At 42.6% G+C, this 22272-nt stretch overlaps 1 protein-coding gene across 5 annotated transcripts in view; it reads left to right on the forward strand.

Moving 5' to 3' along the window:
* The window catches only part of GRIK4 (glutamate ionotropic receptor kainate type subunit 4), a 450925-nt gene that overhangs the window by 339247 nt on the left and 89406 nt on the right, over positions 1-22272 (forward strand). For all 5 annotated transcript variants that reach the window (XM_039839626.1, XM_039839628.1, XM_039839627.1 and 2 more), the window contains 2 exons: positions 3761-3913; positions 4810-4914. In XM_039839626.1, coding sequence (XP_039695560.1) covers positions 3761-3913; positions 4810-4914 — 258 coding nt within the window. The remainder of the gene's footprint in view (positions 1-3760; positions 3914-4809; positions 4915-22272) is intronic.

The following is a 22272-nucleotide window of genomic DNA, read 5'->3' on the forward strand; positions in this document are numbered from 1 at the left end:
GAGATGGCAGGAACACTGGGCCAAGAAGTAGAGACATGGATGGAGCATTGTTTTTCCCCAGAACTGCTTTTCCCCAACTGTAGCCCCAAATGCATATCAGAGGGGAAAAAGCAATTAGAAGAACAAAAAGATGCTTCAGGATGGAGATTTAAGGTGAGATGGAAATGTTGATGAGACAAAGATTACAGGCTCTCACACCATCAGAGGTGAAATTGGGTGAAGGGAGGAGATTGGCGGCTGCTGGGGAGATAAGCTAGAGGAGTGTGGGATGTGAGGCAAGGTCTCAGGTAAGCAGGGGAGGATCCAGATGAGAGGCCTGGGCAGATTGCCAGGACCCTTCAAGAAAGGGGCTGTCTGGTTATGTATGGAGGACCCTGACGAGACTGGACTGGGAGAAGAAGATGTCTGGGGCTGGAGTCTTTAATATGGATCAGTCCAGGCTAATGCACTGGGCTGTGAAAGAACTGTGAAGCCCGAGGCATACTAGGGACATGTCACCCAACTCACTTCTCTTTGAGCCTCAGTTCTTCATTTGTAAAATGAGAAAGTTGGATTAGTTGATTTCTAGTATCCCTTCCAGTTCTAATACTCCGTGATTTTGAGGGTCTCAGAATGAAGAAATTAACTGGGAAGCAAGGGAGAAGGTGAGACAGAAATGAGTTTACAGTATCATTTAAATAGCCAAATTGAAGGACCTAGAAGCTAATGTCTATAGGGGTAACTAACTCCCCCTCAGGTAGATATTTGTCTAAGCTGGAAAGAGACAGTCTATGCATTCATAATTTCCATATATCCTTTTGGCAAGGAAATGTGAGACGCCCATTAATAAAGGAGCCACATGTGCTCAGGGGAAAATGAATTATATGTAAAGGACAAGGACAGTTGTAAGCTGGCCAAGAAGCATCAGGCAGCACTCAGGTGAGCCTCAGATCAAATGAAGAAGGAGCTAGGCTGCAAAGAGTAAAGGAGTGGGATGGAGAAAAGAGACTGGAGGATGATGGATGAGAGAGACTTGGAGAAGCCTGGCTGGTCAGCATGGCTCAGTTGGACTGCAGAGGTTTCCAATGATCCTGATTGTGTTACATAGGTGCCTTTAAACGCTTGATCTGCAGGTCACAGGTGGCTTCAGGACCCGGCTTGGGAAGGGAGGGATGATGGAGCTGGGAGGGCAGTAGACCAATGCAGGCAGAGGGGATACAATGGCTCATGCCTAGCTGGAACACTGACAGATGATTGGGGGGTGGGGATGTTAAGATCTACAGTCCCTGCCTGGGGGCTGAATAAATGTGGGAAGGAAGAAAAGAGGAGCAAGAGAGGAAGAAAGAGAGGGTGAAGGAGAGAGAGAAGATGAGAAAGAAAGAAAGAATACACCAGCCAGGCAATTTTACAATGCTGGCAAACTTGGATTGGGGCAAGAACTTTATTTGGCTGTTTTTCCCTGTACACGCGTTTCTTTCTTTCTTTCTCTTTCTTTCTTTCTTTCTTTCTTTCTTTCTTTCTTTCTTTTCTTCTTCTCTCTTCCTTCCTTCCTTCCTTCCTTCCTTCCTTCCTTCCTTCCTTCCTTCCTTCCTTCCTTCCTTCCTTCCTTCCTTCCTTCCTAAAACACAATACAAAATGTATTGTGTTTTATGATAGGTTTATTGATAAAATTTATTATTATTATTATCATTATTCGTAATTCCTTTTTAGAAAGATTATCTGAAGTCAGCTCACCCAGTTTCTACTTCAGGACTCCTTGCCCAACATGTAGCCAAACTATAAAGGAAATAAGTCATTGCCCTGTAGTTTCCTGTTCTTACTACTCCCCAGAGCCTTAGTTAAGTCTGCTTGGTGAGCACTTGCTGACACCTACCTGTCTGCACCAGGGGGTTCAGAGCCCCTGCCCTCAGGAATGGTGACCTCTGACACTCACAGTTTACAGAGCACTTTTACAGACCTGTGGAACAGGGACTGTTGCTCAGGTCAGTTAGCACTTAAGTGAGGGCTGGGATCTGGACTCCAGGTTCAGTGCTCTTGGTTTTAGGCTTTTTCTCCTGTATCTCATTGTTTCAAACTGCTTAAACTCTGTCTGGAAAGCTTGAAAAAATCCAAGAAATCATAAGATGGCCTCTACTTCTAACCTTGGAGGGCCCAGTGTCCCAGGGCCTGGCCAGGTAGGAGGGAGGTTGGAGGACGTTACATGGAGAGTGCTCTCAGCTATTGCTTATGTTGAAAGAAGAGGCTTGGAAGGGATGCTATTGCATTGCCCATGATAGAATATCACAATTCAGTTAAGGAACCTGCTTTTTAATGGGGCAGTGTATGAACTTCCTGTGTCTGACATCAGTCCTCCCAGAAGACCTCTCCTGACTTGCTGTGCCTCCTTCAGGGCCCCTGTACAGTGTTGACCCTATCATTGTTTACACTCAGTACGTTTTTCTTGTCAGGGACCTTATGCACACAGCATAGGATCATCACCTCTTTAGTTGGTGCATTCCTCAAGGACAAATGACTTCTGTTTTTCTGCTTCTACTCTTTCCCCTCTCCAGTGGATGCTAACATCCACTTAACTTGATACAGTGTTCAGGCTGAGCCTTGTGGGCAAATTTCTCCCCAAATTTAATACGATTCAAGAAATATGTCTTGGAGACCTACCACACATCAGGTTCTGGTGCTAGAAGCTATACAAGATATAGCGATTAAAGCCCTGTGTGTTTCTACCCTAAGAGCTTGCAATGTAATAGGGAGATGGAAATATGGACAAAACTGTCCTGGCCTCTTCTTCCTGGGCTTAAGGTCCTCCAAAGCATGATCCCTGCCTCATTTCTGGTTTCTTGCTTCTACTCCTATCCTCCCTTCCAGATGTGCTCTACACTTTCCACCTCTTTGTCTTTGTTCATACAGTTCCATCTCTGGAATGTCTTTTCCACTTCCTTAGCTGTTCCTCATTCCCAGATCCATTAATTTTTCTACAAAAATCCTGTAGTGCTCAGTTCCAATGCTGCATTCTCCAAGAAACATTTTCTTGATCACCCAACCAGATAAACTACCTTCCTCTTTGGAACCTCCCACAGACTTCTGTGGGTCAATCTGACTCAGTTTCGTGTTACCCTTATTTATGTTCTGTCTCCCCAAACCCCCTCCCCTATTCCAGTATAATCTTCCACAGGAATAGGGTCTTGCTCATCTTTGGGCTTTGAAATTACCATGTACTTCATACATACCCATAAAATTAATAGTACAAAGTAGACTGTAATAAATAGTAGGTACATCTAGGAAGAAACAGTATTATAGGGTCTTCCCAGAGGAAGCAACCTTCAACTGAGCCTTGTAGAATGGGCCTATCAGAGGCAGTCTGGATACCTTCCTCTTCCTGAGATAGGCAGCCCTGTCCCCTTCTTGGGAATTCCTGAGAGCAATGGATGTTTGTATTTCCCTGGAGCAAGAGAGAAAAAGACATCCTTGAAATCATTTAGGGCCCAAAAGAGTAGCTTGTTGGTCCAATCCCAGAGAAGTATTTGCCACAGTTGTCTGCCTTGGGAAAGCACCTGGACTGTTGGAGGAAGTGGAGCCAGTCCAGAGACAGGAGGTGAGCCAAAGGCAACAAAAATGCACCCTTATTTCTTCTTTGTTTTGCTTTTCCCTTTTCCTCCTCCTCCATTTGTTGCTCTCTTTTCTCTTCCCTTTCTATACACCTGCCACTTCTTCTTTCTGCTTCTCCTCCTCCTGCCCCACCCACATGGTCCCCTTTCTTCGAGGACTGCTGTCTGCCCTCACCCAGCTCTCATCAGCCCTGCTGTTTGACGCCGTCTATGCCGTGGTGACTGCAGTGCAGGAGTTGAACCGGAGCCAGGAGATTGGTGTGAAGCCCCTGTCCTGCGGCTCAGCCCAGATCTGGCAGCATGGCACCAGCCTCATGAACTACCTGCGCATGGTGAGGGGTGGCTGGGGCCCTGTGGGTTCATGCCTAGCCTGCCAGTGGGAGAATCACTTCAAAGTCACTTGCTTCCAGGCCTACTCAGTTTATCACAGCCCCAAATAAAACAGCGATCTGTGGCAACCCCATCAGGGGATCAAAGGTCACACTTGTTCCCTAATCCCTAAAATCACAGGAATCCATGGCAAGTTTGCTTACAAGACAGTAGCCCTTGAGAGCCTTAGACTATTAAGGACTCCCTGAATTCCAGGCTTGAAATCTGATTCCGGTAGTCCCAGCAAAGTTCTGCACAAATGGGAATGGATGTTGCTGCTGTAGACAGTGATCCCTCAGGGAGTTGCAGGCTCAGCACTTCTAATTTGATACTGGGTTCCTCATGTTCCCCTAGCCATGCCTTTTCCAGTGGGTTGGACATGGATCTCTAGCCCACAAAGAAGCAATCTCCTGTCAGACAAGTCTGGTTCGGAGTGGCTTGGGTTTTGCATTTAAGTCAGGTCATTCTGACTTCTTGCAGTCTGGGAGTGAGTAAACAGCTGCCCAAATAGGACAAATGCTATTAAATAGCCGAAATCCTGGAGAAGGGGTTCAGGGGAATCTGAGATCAAGCTAGTATCTTGGCATCATGTTGGTTTATGTAGCAGCTGTGAGGTCATTGGGTATGGGGCATCCTTCTCCTCCAGCCCCAGTCAATTCTGAATTGGTTCTAGAGACATCAAATTTCTAGTCTCAAGATCCTTTGGCTGAAAGGTAGGGAGGAGAATGGATCTTGATGGCATCTCCTTTCTTGGGCATGTTATTTAGACATCCTTAAATAGCACACGTGTGGGATGCTTGCTTGGGCCAAGTGGAACACAGGGCCTATTTGGTGCTGTAACTCACTCTCTCTTGGACAGGTAGAATTGGAAGGTCTCACTGGCCACATTGAATTCAACAGCAAAGGCCAGAGGTCGAACTATGCCTTGAAAATCTTACAGTTCACAAGGAATGGTTTTCGGCAGGTAAGCCTAGCTATGCTGCCATGGTGGCAGATCTCCTCTTTGTTCTTTTTTCTATCCCCAGCTCATTTCTCCTTGGCACTCAGGATAGCCTCCTTCTCTCAGTTATGCCCAAGGACAACAAGCTGCATCCTGTGCAAACCTACTGGCATGCACTGGCTCTCTCCCTTCCTCACCAGGATCAGCCAGTGTGGGTCAGGGACAGCAGCCCTGGCAAAATACCAAGAAGGAGGCAACCATACTTTATTAAGGGGAGAGGGGAGGCAGATGAGTGTCACATAAGGAGGTAATTCCCAAGTATTGTCTACTATTTTGGATCATTGTACAACCTGAATCTTGCCCTAACCCTGGAACCAGTGTTAGATTCCAGGTTGCTTGCAGGTCAGACACAGATCAGATTCCATAGGGGCGGAGGAATTCTTTCAGTATTGGAATGGACAGCCAGTTCTCTCCTGTCAGCTCTTTTCTTTTTCTGATCAGCCCATGTTCTCCCCTACATCCATTCTACCAATCATACCCCTCCTCCCCTGTCTGCCACCTGTCTTCTTCTGCCAGCTTAGGAGTCCTTTGTAGATTCTTTTAACTCCCAACTCTTTTTCTTATTCTCCCTCATTAACCTTCTTCTCCTTTTTTCCAATTCTCTTACATGAGCGGAAACAGGAATTCTGACAGCTACTCCAAGTGCTGTCAACTGCAGCCTCTATGCATAGAATTCCCTCTTGACCTCCCTGTGTCTCACCCCCATATTTTTGAACTAATGTTGAATGGAATCTGCTGCAGAAGTAACCATTAAAGAGGATAGTGCTTTTGACTTTCAGCTACCCTAAGAAATACACATTCCTGATTGGATCTCTCTGAAGATCTCCCAACTTCCCATCACCCTAATAATCAACTCTCTATTCTTAGCCTAGCTGTTCTCTAACCTTAAAAAAAAAAAAAAAAAACTTAGAAATAGGAAGCCGTGTACTAATTACAGAGGACGCAGACATATTGATTGCTTCCTGAATGTCAAGGTAGCTAAACAAGGGAACATAGCACTGCAGGATCACCTTTCATGGAGATTATTAAGAATCTTTATTGTCATCATCATCATCGTCATCGTCATAGCAGTTTTCATTTAGTAAGTTCTTATCACACGGGTCATATGCCACATTAAGTATGCCATATATATTTTCTCATGTAACCCTACGAAGTAGGTATTTTTTATTACTTTCCACTTATAGTGAGGAAACTGAGGCGACTGACTGACTTGGTCATGGACAATTAGCAATGGCAGCTGGTTTTGAACCTAAATATTTCTAACTTCGAAGCCCAAGTTCTTAACTATTATGATAAATCATACATTAGAATTATCTTGGTAATTTGGAAAAAATGCAAATTACTGTCAGAAGTGATTAGTACAGGAAAAATAAAACAAGGTAAAGAAATGAAGCATGTGGAGATATTCATGGTGGAGAAGCAGTAGTTAGGAGAACATGTTCACACCAAAACACACACCCACTCCATGGAGAGCCCAGTCCTGGGCTTGGGCCTCACAACTGCTTCTTGAGTGCTCCCCTGGAAGAGCCTACTGCTAGCACCCCTTCCATCAAGCAACATTTGTAGTGATGGAGTTGGCTGGTGGCCCTGATCCCACCATCCACTTGAAAGACAGCTAATTAAGCTCAAAGTACCTCTTCACCTTAAATGCTTCTCCAGCAGCTACCACTCAGGCTGGCTTTTCCCAGCTGCTGGGCCACAGGATTGAGTCATTGAGAAACACCATCCCTCAGCCCCTATCCCTGGCTACAAGCACCCATCTCTCAGCCCTCATCCCAGCCCAGCTAGGTCTTCTGCTCTGAGGCATTCAAAACAGCAGCAGCTGCTCCTTCCTCATCAGCATGCATTCATGGTATAAGGTAGGGGGGCTCAAACCTAGGTACGCATAAGAATGACCAGTGGTGCTTGTCTTAAAATGCATATTCCCAGGCTCCACAATCCTCGATTAGTAAAACTGAGTGCATTCCAGGAATCTGCATATTCTTAATTGCCACCTAGATAGGTGATTATAATATGGGTGGCCCACAGATTGCACTTTAACAGATAGTGCTCTAATAGAAGAATGTTAGTCAGCTGCAGCCTCTATGCATAGAATTCCTTCTTGACCTCCCTGCGTCCCACCCCCATATTTTTGAACTAATGTTGAATGGAATCTGCTGCAGAAGTAACCATTAAAGAGGATAGTGCTTTTGACCTTCAGCTACCCTAAGAGACACACATTCCTGATTGGATTCATAAAGTAGATTACAATAATCTTCTTTGTTACCCATGTTTTTTCAACAAATCTGGTGACTCTCCTGCTGCTTTCCTATCTGGCTCAGGTTCTGTAAAGACCAATGAAAACTTTGAAAGATATGTATGGACACAGATGTAGCTTTACAGCACTGGTCCCCAGATTCCATCCTAATCACCAGCCCAATCTTTGCCTCCTGACAGGTATCCTTCCCCTGCTGATTATGAGAATGAGAAATGGTTTGAGACGTGATAATTGATTGTACTTCTGTTCCACGGTGAAAAGAATGTCAGTATTTCTGCTCTAATATTCTCCCAGTTCCATTCAAAGTGATGCTAGCAGAGGAAGGGAGAGTGACCAGGAGCAGGGGAAATGACATCTCTTGAATACCTGTTGTGTGCCAGACACCACATGGGGACTTTACACAGATCATGTCTGATCTGGAGAATAGCCCTTCAAGGTAGATAAATCCCCATTTCACAAATGAGGAAACTGAAGCTTAAGGAGGAAGAGCATGTCCCAAGTTCACTATTAGCAAGGACTTCATGCGGAGCTGGAATTCATGCTCAGTTTGTCCAACTCCAAAGCCTGTGTTCTTGGATCTTTCACTTTTGGCCTTTCTGCATTTTCCTAGAATCCCTAAACCCCCAAATCAAAACATTTTACTCGGTTCTGTTGATCTGCTGCCATCTGCTGCAAACGAGGAAGGCTCCTGACTCCCAATGACCTGCTGGGCTGGGCTTCCTCTAATAATGGCGTCTTCTCATTTGGATTTGGATTTGTTTTTTCTCTTCCTTTCTGGACAAGTGACTATTAAAATCTGGTTTTGATTATTTAGAAAGCATCATGCAGGGACCCAGTGGGTTGTAATTGGTAAAACATCTGAACCAAATACTGTATTCCCTGCCAGTAATTGATTAAGGGATAATACCATTTTAAAAATAGTCTTTCAGAATCCAGGGTTGTTTTTTACCATTTAAAAAATTACTATTTTGATTCTGTTTAGAGAGGGTTTTCCATCTTAGGATTCTGTGGAGATTTCACTGAAGCCTTTTGTGGGGAAGGTATTTCCTACAGTGTCCTAGAAGTGACATTTCTGAACTTGATTGCTTATTTCTGGGTGTAGAAGTCAATAGTATTGCTTCCAGTTTCTCTAACTTCATCTTCCATTTATTGCTTGTGTGAGATCTCCAGTCTCCATCCTTTATTCTCCCTTTCCATTCCCCAGATGATTTACTGGGTCATATTGGAATAGGATAATCTCTCTCTCTGATTTGGGAGAAATCATATTTGAAAAAGTCAAGGAAAAAAAAGAAACACATCATTAGAGGGCTTTTAATTTCCTTCATTTAACTTGGTCTAAAGATCAGAGATTCTGAGCAGCCCTCAAGCGACTTTGTTAGGGCTATAATAGTATGAGTACACTTTTCATCTGAAGATCTGAAATGGCTTAACTGGTTCTAATTAAGCCTTTGGGAGAGAGAAGGCTGAGAAAGCGGGCTTTGACATCCTTAGCTATAGATACAGATCTCAACTTTTCCATTGGCTTACTGTATATCACCATGGGAGTACCTCAACTTTCTTTCTCTGTGCAATAAAGATGATAACCTTTCAACATTTGGCCTGGCTAAACCCAATAACTATTGAAACTAGATTTGCATGCCACTCTCTTCTGCTTACCTGTGGTTAGATGGAAAACTGGCTCTACTGACATAATTAGAATAGCTAACATTTATTGAGTATGACCAAATGATGACTCTGCTGAGCAGTGTGTATTGGTATTTAAAATTTCTTATCTTTTTATCAGCCATGCATAAAAGCTATTCCCTCCATCCTGCAGGTAAAGAAACTGAAACAGAAAGAGATAAAGTAATGTGTCCACATCCATACAGCTAGTTAGTTCCAGACTTATGAACTGAGTCTGGGTCTAGCTGTATTCAAAGTCCGTGGTCTCTCCACTCTGCAGCATGGCCCTAGCACATGCTGGAGGAGACCATTGAGTCCTCTAGTCTAATCTTCCAACCCACTACAAGAATATTCTCCACAGTCTCCCTGACAGAAACAGCCATCCGGCCTCTCCTTTAGTATTTCCTGGGCCAGGGAATTTACTACTTCCCAAAGGATACATTTCAAAGTCTTCTACACACTGGGTTAAAGTCTTCCTCCTAATCTTATCTCATGAATCAACCCAGAATATCCTGCTTTCAGTTTTTACCAGCTCTTCAAATATTTAAAAATGGTTCAATTTCAATTTATTCATTGCTTCTTAAAATTTAACATGAAAATTTTGAGTACTTACTTTGTGTCAAGGGCTAGGAATGCAAGACAAATGAGTCATGGTTCCTTCAAGAGCTCATAATCTTTTAGGAAAGGCAAAAAATGCAGCCAACTATTACTGTACAGTGCTCAGCTTGTTCCGCCTCTAATTTTTTTCTTCCCCAAAGCTGTTCCCAATGCAACACAGCCTCCAAATATCTCATCACTGATACTTTTTGATTTGTCTAGGTCTCTATTAAAACATGAGGCCCATATTGGAGACCGTGCTGTTGATGGGGCTAAATGGCACGGAGCTGAGAGTACTATCACCTTCTTCACTCCTAACACTAAATTTCTATTTAATATGAAAATATTTTTACTTATTTTTATTTTTTAATTTTTAAAAATATTAATTTATTCTGAACTCTGGGCCTTGGAGTCACTTAATTTCTCCACTTGCTCTCCTCCCCAATATGCAAGGTCATTTCCCTTGAATTTTTCATAGAAATCATCCCTGAGCCACCTTTTCCTTGGACTTCTGATCCATTTAACTGTATTCCTATGGAGATGGAGAGATTGGAAGAGCTGGCCAAGTGGGCCAGTAAAAAGCATTAAGAACTGGTAGCCATATTTTGTTTTTCCAAGCTGACAACTCAGCTTTCCAAAGGGCTGATTTTCTGGAATGGCTTGAGTGTAGTTCAAACCAGAGGCAGGAGGATGGAAGAGATGGCTTTGTGAGTCACCCTCACAAAACCAAGAACTAAAGGAACTAGTGTCCTCTAGAAGTTTCAGGGAATCCAGATCCAATTTCCTGAGGTTCCTGTGGGTTCCACCAATTGCTGGGAGGACAGGCTCCCTCTCTTTAAGCTCCTCTCTTGATATCTTCCCTGACAGAAGCCTTTATATAGACACGTCTGCCCTCTTTCCAGGGAAGTCTGGGACCATGCGGTGTTTGCAGCAGCAGAGCTTGATTTGGCAGCACTCCTGAGTAGCATAAAGGAAACTACTTTTCTAATCATGGTCCTCTGTATCTGGGAACACCAGGAAACATCTGTTGCTTTGATAGCAATTTTAGCAGACCTGCTGGTGGGATCCCCTCCTGTTCCCACCTCCAGACACCTTCCCCAACTTCAAAATAAAACAAAGAACAACAGAAAACCCTAAAAACACCTTGTCAGATTAGAGATTGTGCTGCCATTGCCTGCATGAGGCCTTAAGGAACAGTGAGGAGGGTGTCATCCACTGTATGGAGAAGTCCAACCCAGCATCTGTGCCCTCTTTTCAACTCCTCTTATTATGAGCCTCTGTGACAGCTCAGGTCCCATCTGCACTAACGAGAACAGCCATTAAGTCTCAGACAGGTTGCCAGTGGGGAAGCGGCTCTGAAAGTGCCATGATTGCTACTATCTAATACATTTTCAGTTTGAGGAAGGGGTTTATCATAAATATGCAGATCCTTTGACGCTGCCTTTGCAGGACCTGGCTTAGAGCACTGGTTGTGGGAGTGGGGGTTGTTGATTGCTGGAAATCAGGAGCCTCAAGTGCTGTCTCCCAGGCTGGGGGGCAGGCCTGACAAGAGTGGGCAGCCCGGAAAGACTGCTTGGTTGGCCATTCCCCCTGAGAACCATTGGAGTGACTGCTTTTGATGAGAAAATTCTGAGGTGAAAGATTCTCTGGTGGAGGGAGGGGAGAAAGAGATGGGTGGTTTGGGAGGGAGCTTTGAAGGTTACTGAGATATCACTTATTTATTCCTTTTAATTAAGGAACTGGTAGGAGGGGAATTGGCATCAGGTTTAAAATAGTTGACAATTTCTCATAGACTATCATAAATTCTTAGAGTTAGAGGAGATCCGAAAGGTCATCTAGTCCACCTTTCCCACCAGAGAAGGCAGATGAGAGTGTATCATTAATATGCTTAAAACCCCACTGGTTCCTGTTTGCTTTCAGGGTGAAATGGCAGCTCCACCACAAGGCTATTACGTGCTAGGTCTAACCTTAAGCCTCCTCCCATGCCATGCCCCCTCAGACACTCTTCCCTAGTGACACTAAACATGTCTACTTTGGACACACCAGGAGGTCTCACACCCCATGCCTGTGCCCCAATGCACAGGTCTCCATGTGCATCCCCATTTCTCACCTGGCTACTTCTGCTCGTACATCAGAATTGAACTCAGCCTCTTCTCAGGAAGTCTTCAGATGGTCTGTTTATGTGTTCCCTGCCTACCTCTGCTGTAGTATCCTCATACTGTCATCATTCCATGGCTGGGGTCTCCTTAAGAACAGACCCAGAAATGCTCAACTAAGAGTGGGGCTCAGCATAGGCCTGGAGAAAGGGTGTACCAGCATTTGCGGAGCCCAGCACTGGAGCCCAAGGAGTGTGCAGAGAACAAACTGGATGAGCCATTCTGGCCCTAATGAGCTCACATCCAGCAGGAACACCAGAGCCCTGGACACCTGGATTTTGTCATGAAAATTCTCTAAAGCCACTGCTCCCCAATTTGTTCAGGGAGATTTCACATGACAACCCTCCCTATTGATGATGAGAATTTGAAAATTCGAGTGGAAGGCCCCTCAAATCATTGATTCATTTCTCCCTTTCAATTTGCTTTCCTTTCTCTAAGAGCAATACCTTTCTAGTTAATTAAAAGTCTTTTAAGTACCTCATCCAGTGAGAGCGTCTGGCTTACCTGGCCACCCACAGGATAAAGCCACGGAGTAGATGAGCTGGCTTTGGAAAGGTGTAACATGAGGGCTTTCTCCCTGGCACACATATGTCCGATTCTTTCTCCCAAAGCACAGGAATTTCCTGCTTATTGGTTTCGATGAAAAATTTACTAACTGCAGAAGTATATTCACACATCAGCCTGCAAACAAGTTAGAGCTACTTAAATTTCCAAACAGGTCTGCTTTGGGACAGAGGAGCAGAGTGTAAAGTGCTGCATTTTAAATATATTTCTTGTGATATGTCCGACGTATCCTGTCTGAGCTCAGCCTGGGGAAGGGTGCCAGTTCTTGGTGACTCCTTTCTGCATCTCTTCAGCCAGCTCATGCCTGGGAGAGCTAGAAGAGGCTGAGCTGCTAATTTAGTCTCCTGAAGCAACCCATATCAGTCAGCTCTGAAGAGACTTGGAGCAGGCCACAGAGCAAAGGTGGAAAGTAAAGGCAGGCACACCAAGGGGAGAGGAAAATCCAGGGAGGTGAGAGGGGCTGTGTGCACTAGCAGGCACCATGGGGAGTAGAAAGATTCAGGGCCAAGGCCCCACTCTTGCAATTCCTAGCATTCTGTTCCTCAATTGCTTCTTCAATAAAATCGAAGTGATGGTCATAATATCTGTTTTACATGAATCAGAAAATTATTGTGATGACAAAATGAAGTAATGTTTATAGACATGCTTTGAGGATTCTACTATACTGTGCAAATTTTAGTTCTGTCATCCCTCATGGAGATGTCTGTCTATATGTTTTTCTATCTTTGTATGCAGTATTCCTGGAATCTTCCTGGTTCAGGGCAGAAAGAAAGACAAAGCAGGGCTGGCCATCTGCTCACATCAGTCCTACTGCGAACCCAGAGTCCTGCAAGAGGGCTGTGAAGACCAGTCCATGCCAGCCACTATGCTAGAAGTGAATTCTGCCAGCAGTCCCCTCCCTACTTCAGGATGGGTTCCTCATGGCCTTTCCCCAACCCCACCTCTCTCCTTCCTCCATTCCTAACTTCTGTCCTTCCTCCACTCCTTAACATGGCAGTGTTATCAGTTGTACTTTGCAGTGGCTCTGGGTGGATGTGAAGAGGAGAACCAGAAGTCATGACTACTTCTGGGAAAGTCTACAGCCCATCTAGGGTCTGCCGACATGGCACTGCTCAAATGAGAGCATTGGCACCCTGAAACTAAAAACTCTCCATTTTTCCAGAGGGATAGTGAAGCCCAGCCGTACTGTCTCCCACTCACAAGCCTACATCCATTTAAGGCCAGTCTCAGTCCATCCCTGAAAGCTCAGATATGCATCTTGCCTGGCTCTCCAGCACTCTGCTGACTCCTGGAGGACAGGGAGTGACCATCTTCCTTCAGCCTAGATGCTTCGTTAGAATCGTTAATTAAATTGGCATCTACTACTCAGAGCTCAAAGTTGTGTTATTCATACAACTGCTTTCTCAAGATTCTTCTCTACCTGGGAAGTTTAACAAATGGAGCCAGGTACTCTCTATGCCCTGAGTTTGTCATGTTCATTGGCAGTAATTTTCTTGTAAGATGAAAAATCTCGAGCTTAGCTCTATGATAAGTTCTCTCCTCAGGAGCTAATTCTAAATACCATCTACTTCTAGAAGGTGAGAGAGGGATGTTACTTCTGGAAGGTGAGAGAGGGATGTGCAGCTGAGTCTTCATATTTACAGACTCTGCCATGCATTTACCTTGCCAGTTTGATCAACCTCCAAAATGTTTAGAAGAGAATCTCTGAGATTTTTGACCGAACAAGAAAAAAGAAGGAGTTGAGATATAGGCAAAAGAAATTATTAAAATCAGTACTCCTGAGCAACTCACTCAGGAAAATTTAACTTCTGAAACCCTGAACTAGTTGGAGAGTCCATTGAATCCCATCCCTGAGAGTAACATTAGAGATGAGGTAGCATATTCAATCAGAGCTGACTGGGGTGAACAGAGCTACAATCCTGCCCTAGAGAGTATTCACTTGTCACTAGAGTCCCTGGAAACAGCCACTACAGGTTTGCTCTCTTTGGCCAGGGGTATGGTGAAGGTAGACCAAATTCCACTTCACATCTCAGAGGCTGGGTATTTAGAATGGCAGTCTGAGCACATATTGGCAAAAGCCAAACATTCAAGTACAAAGTACAGCCAATTCTCATTATTTGTGGATTCCATATTTGCAAATTTGTCTACTCACTAAAATCTCTTTATAACTCCCAAATCAATACTCAGCATTTTTTAGACATAAGCAGAGCAGTGAAAAATTTGAGTCAGCAGAAGGTATATTCCCAGCCAAGGTTGGACGAGGTGGTGTTCTGCCTTCTTGTCTTAGCTCCCATACTGTCAACAAGTGAATTTTTTGTGATCTAGTTAGCTTTAGGTCTTTCGCATTTTTTTTTTTTTGCTTTTTATTAATGATTTTGCTGTTTAAAATGACCCCCAAGCTTAGGCTGAAGTGCTGTTTAGTGTTCTAAGTGCATAAAAGCTATGATGTGCCTTACAGAGAAAATAAAAGTGTTAGAAAAATATCATTCAGGCATGAGTTATAGTGCCGTCATTTAATATTAATGAATCAACTATACATTAAATAAAGTGTCTATAAGCAGAAATACATGAAATAAGGTTATATATTGATTAGTTGAAGAATATGTTGTGACCAGAGCTTCATAGGAACCTAACCCTGTTTTTCCATTAGGAGCAATGGTTCAGTATTTCCTAATTCAGTGTTTGTGGCAATTTTATAGAACAGAACTACTGTGAATAACAAGAATCAACTGTAATGAGATTCAGCCAGGAGAGAAGACCAAGAATGCACAAACTTATGAGTAACTGAAGTTTTCTTCAGCAGCTGAAAAGTAGCCTTTTCTCTCTACATTCACTACCCTATACCCCTACTCTCTTGTTTTCTCACAATATCCAAGGACCTCATCTGCCCTTGATGTCTTGGACTTCCTCTTGGTTCCCAAAGTAGAATCTAGATCCTACACTCCTAGGGCCAAAAGGAATAATGAAGGTCCTCTAGACCAGTGTTTTACTTGAATGCTTGAATTCTTGCAAATACTTTCTCATGAAGCTGAGTCTGTTCTTAAATGACTCCAGCGTTGGGAACTCATTACCTATAGGGACAGCATGTTCCATCTTGGAAAGCTCTTATTTTTGGAAACTTTTTCTAGCTTTTGGGAAGAATTATTTCTTTCTGAAGCCTCTTCCTTTTGTCCTTAGTTCTATTTCTTGAGCCCACACATCTGTTCCATCCTTTCCTTCACTGCCTTTACTTTTTCCTTCTATAAAGTAATTTCAATCTCTTTATGTTCTTGGTCAGTATCATTGGAACACACTCTAGTTTGCTAATGTTCCACTTAAATAGTGGTGCCTAGAGCAATATGCAATATTTCAGGTGTGGTCTGGGTAGGAAAGCACCCTCTCCTTGCATTGAAACCGCCATGCCTTTCCTTTGTAAATGGTGGCATGCAACTAAGACTACAAGGTAGTAACACTTTTAGATTATTTCCATGTTAACCAAACACAATGTCTAAGCTCCAAGACAAGACTCTCTAGTGGAAAGAATGCCAGGCATCAGCCATAGGACTCAGAGAAAGCTGTTTTGCAGCTGGTGTAAGAGGGCCCTTCTCACATGTCTCTCATGGGTAGCCACTTTGCTTCATCTCCATGTCTTAGCCATACTTCTAGTGCCCTTTTACCTGTCCCTACAGTCACCTGTCTGTGGCCTCTTTGTGTTTCCCCTCTCAGGCCTATCTCTCCCAGTCTCTGCCCTAAGACACTTGGAAAAAATACCACATTATAAACATACCTGGCATTTTCAGGAATTCACGTTTGACCTGGAAGGGGCTAGATTATATCCTTCTTTTATTGAAGACTAAACTGAGTTGCCTAAAGAAATTTCATAATGCAATTCAGCAGATATTTATGAAGTATCCATTATCTCAGGTCAGGCACTGTCCTGAGAGCTGGGGGCACAAAGGAGAATTTATTAATGAAATAACTGAATATGACTAAGCAACATTGCTGTTCTAAGTACTAGAGATATGAGGGAGAACAAGACATAGTCTCATCATTCATGGATGTATTGTCCAGTGGGGGATATGGGCTTAAAATAACTAATTACCTAAATAATTATATGATTACAAGTGTGAAGAGTGCTAAGAAGGTGCTATAATTGAGTCCCTGTGGTGGGAGACTTGACTGAGACAGAGAGGTTGTCATTCTGACTGAAGCTTGGTGGATGGCTGTGCATCCCCAGGTAAAGGGGAGCTTGATGAGTCTGGTATGAGCCTCAGAGACCAGAGCTGGTTGATGGCAGAGCCAGATCTGGAAGCTAAATATCCTAATGCTTTAATTTTTCCACTGTACTCCATTGTCCCCTTCCTCGAGCTTTATTTAAATATCCTCTCCTAAGTAAGTAAGTCAGAATCAAAGACAAAGCAAAGTCTGACTTCAGGATTATGGACTTTCAAGCAGAGTCACTTATGGCAAATACCAATGAGTAAAGAATAACAAATCAAATGTTTACTTGAAGGTTTAACTACATATCTGTAGTTCAGTAAAATTAATATCTTGGTGGCAGTATGGCATAGTGGACCTGCTTGTTTTTAAATCTGCACTAACTGTGGAATTTTGGTCAAGAAACCTAACCTCCCTGAGCCTCAGTTTTCTAATCTATAAAGTGGGGATAATAGTAATAACCTCCTTGTAGTATGGTTGGAAAGATTAAATGAAATAATGAATGTAACATATATAAATGTTCAAAAGTATTAGCCTATATAATTTTCTTACAGTTAATCCTTTAGTTACAACAATTGGCTAAGACTAGGAGTTCATTGATGCCAAAATTTATTTATTGAGCATCAGTTATGTTCCCGGTACTATGCTAGGGGCTGTTATAGAGTAGTGAATAGCTGAGGTACTCACATTCTTATGCCAGGTATACTTTTTTCATACTTTCTGAGCATGACTTGCATTTAGGTTACAATCCAGGACACATATAAACACCAACCTACACATAATTGAACCAAGAGCTTATGAAATGGTAGTTACCCTGCTATGTGCATTGCACTCTGATCTATTCTTGGTATATATTTCATTTCTAAAATGCAGATCTTGACCCACTAAATTGATTTTACAACCTAATGGGTTCCAACCACAGTTGAACAAAAAACTGCCTTAGACCAACTGAGTTGAAGGCTTAATAAGCCCAGGTAAAACTCATTTGACAAGCAATCTTCCAAGCTTTCTCTGGGCTTGTTTTCGATCTCTCACCTTTGGCATTTGCCAAAGTTGTCTTTTGATCAAGAACTTTCACGGCATTCTGCAAGTAAGCGCATATTTTGTGCTAAGAGAATATTTTGGCTTATAGAATGGGGTCTTTAGCCAACATCAGAAACTCCCATTTTTCCCCAAATCACCCCCTGAGGCACTCATTGGGCCCTTACTCATGACCTAGTCTCACATATAAACTAAACCTTTATTATTGGAGATATTGGATTTAAATTCAAGCAGCACTTTATTCCTTCCTGCCAGGGGTGATCATTATGCAGGCTTACAAAATAAGCCTTTTTCTAGTCTTATATCAAGGTACAGACCTATACTGTATAGCCTCTGAAACTATAACTCAATCTCATTTAATCCCTGGGGTCTGTAGCCACAGTGTTTGATACCTAACTATCACTGCATATATATCAAAATCAGTTCTGTGTACTCAAGGGAACACTACTATATTATATGCATCCTTCCTAATGAGAACTTCCACTTTGAACCTGAGTCTGAGGTAAAAAAAAAAAAAATGAGTCATTGGTTATTGTTTGTCCAACTTTAGATGGCCCTGGAGAACAAGGATCTGGAATAAAGGAGTTTGCATTTGGATAGATCTTTAAACTTTTGTCACATTGGTGATTTTCTCAGATCATCTCAATAAGGGGAGAAGGGAAGGAAGACCACCTTTGTCTTATAGGTAGCCAGATTAACTTCTTGGACATACAACAAGTGGCAGGATGGAACATGAAGCCAAATTTCTTGACTTCTGGTCAGCTGCATTCCCACCAGACAATAATACTGTTCTCTTACATTCCCATAGCTTATTACAGTTCATCAAAATTCATCATGCACATTGTTTTATGAAAGGGCTAAGTATGCAGAGTGGCCCCCAAATGCCAAAGGAGCCAAGAGGCCAAAGAACAAGGCAGACAAGTCCAGGTTATTGGCTTAAAGAATTTAATAGAGAACTTAGTTAAAGATAGCAGTCTCAGGAGGCAGTGAGACCAATGAATTCCCACACCTTTGACCCCCTACCTCTGACTCTGTGTTTTATAACTAAAAGCAGTGAGAATGTGTAGATGATCGAAGGGATCAGATGCCGGGAGGCTCTGGTACCAGGATGAAGTAAGAGAAACTGGGAGTGTGCCTCCCCCAGAGAGAAAATTAATGAGATTCTTGTGATCCACACAGAGCTCTGTGTACGTATTGGAGAGCACTCCCAGGGGAAGAAGAGGATGTCAAAGTTTCAGGTTCACCCCAATGTCAAGATGGCAAATTAGCTTAAGCCGGAGTCATTTATGTTCCTCACACAAATTATCTCAGTTGATTATCAACAGCAATGTCAAACTATAAGCAAACAGGTTCATTTATTTCTAATTTACAGTTGAGGAATATTCAGAGAGGTTAAGTGACTCACCCAAGGTCATGTAGCTTATGCATGGCAGAGGAGGAAAGAAAATGTGGGTATTCTGGTGCCCCCGACTGCATCCTCTGTGTCAAGTCCCTAAGCAACAACCCTGGGCCTTGACCGGGATCACTCTCATAGGCTCTCATAGCTGACTCCCTTCAGGGGTGTATTCTTCAACAAACAAGTTCACTGTGATCAGAGAAGTATGTGCAAAGGCCCATGTTGGGATAGCCTAACCTGCCCTAAACTCAACCAGATAGTATAGTAGTAATTAGAACATGATTTCAAATCCAGATTTAATCCCCTATTAACTGTGATCCTCAGCAAGTTGCATAACATCTCTCTGTGTCTGAATTTCATTCATTTGTTCATTTATTCATTCAATCCACAAAAACACATATGAAATATCTACGTTAAGCATTATTTTGTTCTCTGAAGTACCCACAACCCTGTTATTATTTCTCAAGTGGAAATAATAACAGGGTTGTTATGCAGAATCAAGGATACTTATGTGAGCAAGTCATGTGGCTGAGTGCCCAGAATGTAAAAGTGATCAATAAGTGCGAATTCTGACTCTAGGGCAGAAGGACTTGCCTGGTCTTGGATTTATGTCAGCCTCTGTAGAAGAAGCTGGATCTTGGCAGGGCTGAGTGAAAAGAAAAATCACCTAAACATACTAAATATTAAAATATTAAAAATCATAATTATATATATAACTAAATATATAAAAATCATACTAAATAAAAAATCACCTAAACATACTAAAATATTAAATGTTATAGAGCCATGTACATGCCCACAAATGCAGGTAAGGATGTGAGGAAATCCCTCAGGGCTTTAAAAATGAATTCCTTTTTACCTACCTGGGAGAGAACAAGGTAGCAACATGACAACCCTGAATGATTCTAGGTGGGAGTAAGAGGGCTGTAAGCAAGAAGCATGTGGGGCTGCTCTGGGAAGAACTCCCCATCTCAGGCAACAGCAGAGGACTTCTCCTCAGTGGCATAGTAAGAAAGACATGAGTAAGTAATGGTCTCATTAATGAATGTGAGCTTGAGATAAATATTTGAAGGCAAAGAATATGGTTGTGGAAGTTTGACTTTGGGAGATAAAAGGAAAGGCTTCCTGCAGGAAGTGATTTTTAAACTGAGGCCTGAAGGATTAACATATGTAAACTACTAGATCAGGGTTTGGAAAACTTCTATAAAGGTCCAGATAGTAAATTTTTAGACTTCGCAACTCTACCGTTGTAGGTGAACATAGTCACAAACAATACCTAAATGAAGGGATGTAAACGTTTTCCAAGAAAATTTCATTTCCTGAAACAGGTCAACCCATGAATTAGCTGACAGAGAGCTAGGGTGTTGGATACAGAAGGTCATGCTGCAAGGAGAGTTCCAGACCCTGGCAGGAAGGAGCTCATTGCACTTGAACACATAGGTGTGACTCAAGCACAGATAAAGATGGAGAAAATAGGATGAGATGAATGTAGAGAGTGGGCAGAGGTCAGGCCTCTCAGGGCCTGGTTAGCTATGTTACAGATTTTGGTCTCTATCCTTAAACCAAAATGGGAAAGAATTGAAGGGTTTTAAGCAGGGCTAATGTGATTATACTTGAGATTTCAGAGATGACTTCCTACCGTTATGTGGAAAGCAGAACAAAGAGAGGCCCAGGGTGGATTCTAGTCCAGGGGGAGTTAACTGGGAACTTGAACTGGGGTGGAGGCCATAAAAGGGTGAGACTCAGGAAATTAACTGAATTATGTAGGGCCACCTAGCCCTGTGGGTATAGTGCTAGATGCTAATGCAGGTCTTCAGACTCCAGGTTGCATACTATCTGCTCTTCTAGGAAGCAGCAGAGGACTGCTGTGGTCATGGCCCATGGATGAGCATTTTCCATGGTATGTTGCTAAGGCAGTGACCAGCTTGATTACACTGACCCAGAGTCACATGGTAGACCTAATGCAGGTCTCTGATGCTCATTCATTTGTACAGTAGTCACCTTCAAAATGTCTGTGCATAGCCCATGCCGATGTTATGGGTCCATTTACTAGAGCCCCTAGGCCCTATCAGGCCTTACCTGTATTTTCCTTGCAACAATTCTTTCAAGCTTGGTACCTTGGTTGCTGACCCAGCGGCCTTAAACACAACTACTGGAAGGTCAGGAGCCCTTAGAGACAGCTATCCTGACAGCAGTGAGAAGTGACAGTTCACAGTGAGAAAGAGACAGTATGAAAAGTAGACAAATTGACTTGTACAAGCACAGAAATTAAAGCAAGTGAGTTGCTCCACATTTCAGTAACCCATGATGCGCAGTGTATCACAGCAAGGTATAATAAATGTCTTCATAATGATGTCACTGTGTATTAAGGTAAAAATGTTCACTCTGTTTAAAAGGACAGTGGAAATTATAATTCCTCTGCAAAGAATTTTTGAAATAATGCCTTCAAATAAGTAATTAAAATATCCAATATTTTAGCGGTTAAAGGAGCATTGTTTCTTCATTTTATATGGCTTCTGTATCCTTTGAGGATATTGGATATTTAAAAACATTGGATATGTTTTTAAACATATCCCACATCAGTTATATTTACCTAAATTTTCATATTTGACCAAGCACTCCTATCAATAGTGGTTTATTCTAAAAGTATTAGAATCAGTAGTGAGCGGGAGTACACATTTGTTTTAAATATTGTGATCCCAATTAAGCAGCACATTTGCCTTGTTTGGAATCCTATTTTTTTTTCACTTAGCAGCTTTATTACTAAAGTAAATTATTAACTTATGTGGGCCTCATTTTCCTTACTAATAAAGTGGAGTGACAATGAGATTCAAATGCGTAAACCTGGCACAGAGCCTATGTGAGTGTGGTTAGGGCCAATGGTATGCTGGAGCCAGCTTACCGAGGTAGTAAGAGCTCATTATATACACTTCTCTTCCCAACTCTACTCAGTGACAACAGATTGGTAACTCGAAATCAGCTACAGGGAAAGTGTTTACACCACAGAAATTGGCAAATGGTACAGATCAGAGCCTTTCTTCCTGGAGAACCAGTTTTTACACATTTCCTAGCTTAACACAGGTAGGCACCCAAACACTGTTAATCTCTACACCCTTGCCTTTCCTTGTCAGCATGTTTTGTCTGGGTTGCTCTTCCTGATATACTCTAATCCATCCTGCATCAGGATCATATGGAGTACTTGCTACAACATATATTGCAAGGCCCTACTCCCAGAGTTTCTGATTTAGTCAGTCTGAAATGGGACCTGAGAATTTGCATTTCTAACACTGATACTGCTGGTTCAGGGACCAAACTTTGAAGCACTAGTCTAATCTGTCTAATAAACTGTAAGTCTAAAGTGAAAAGCCCTCTGTATTGCACAGAAGAGATCTCACCTTCTGTCTCAGGCAATGGCATTAAAAATTAAATTAAATACATAGTACTTTCCATGT

The sequence above is a fragment of the Pteropus medius genome, unplaced genomic scaffold (genome assembly GCF_902729225.1).
Source record: "Pteropus medius unplaced genomic scaffold, Ma_sr-lr_union100, whole genome shotgun sequence".
NCBI lineage: Eukaryota > Metazoa > Chordata > Mammalia > Chiroptera > Pteropodidae > Pteropus > Pteropus medius.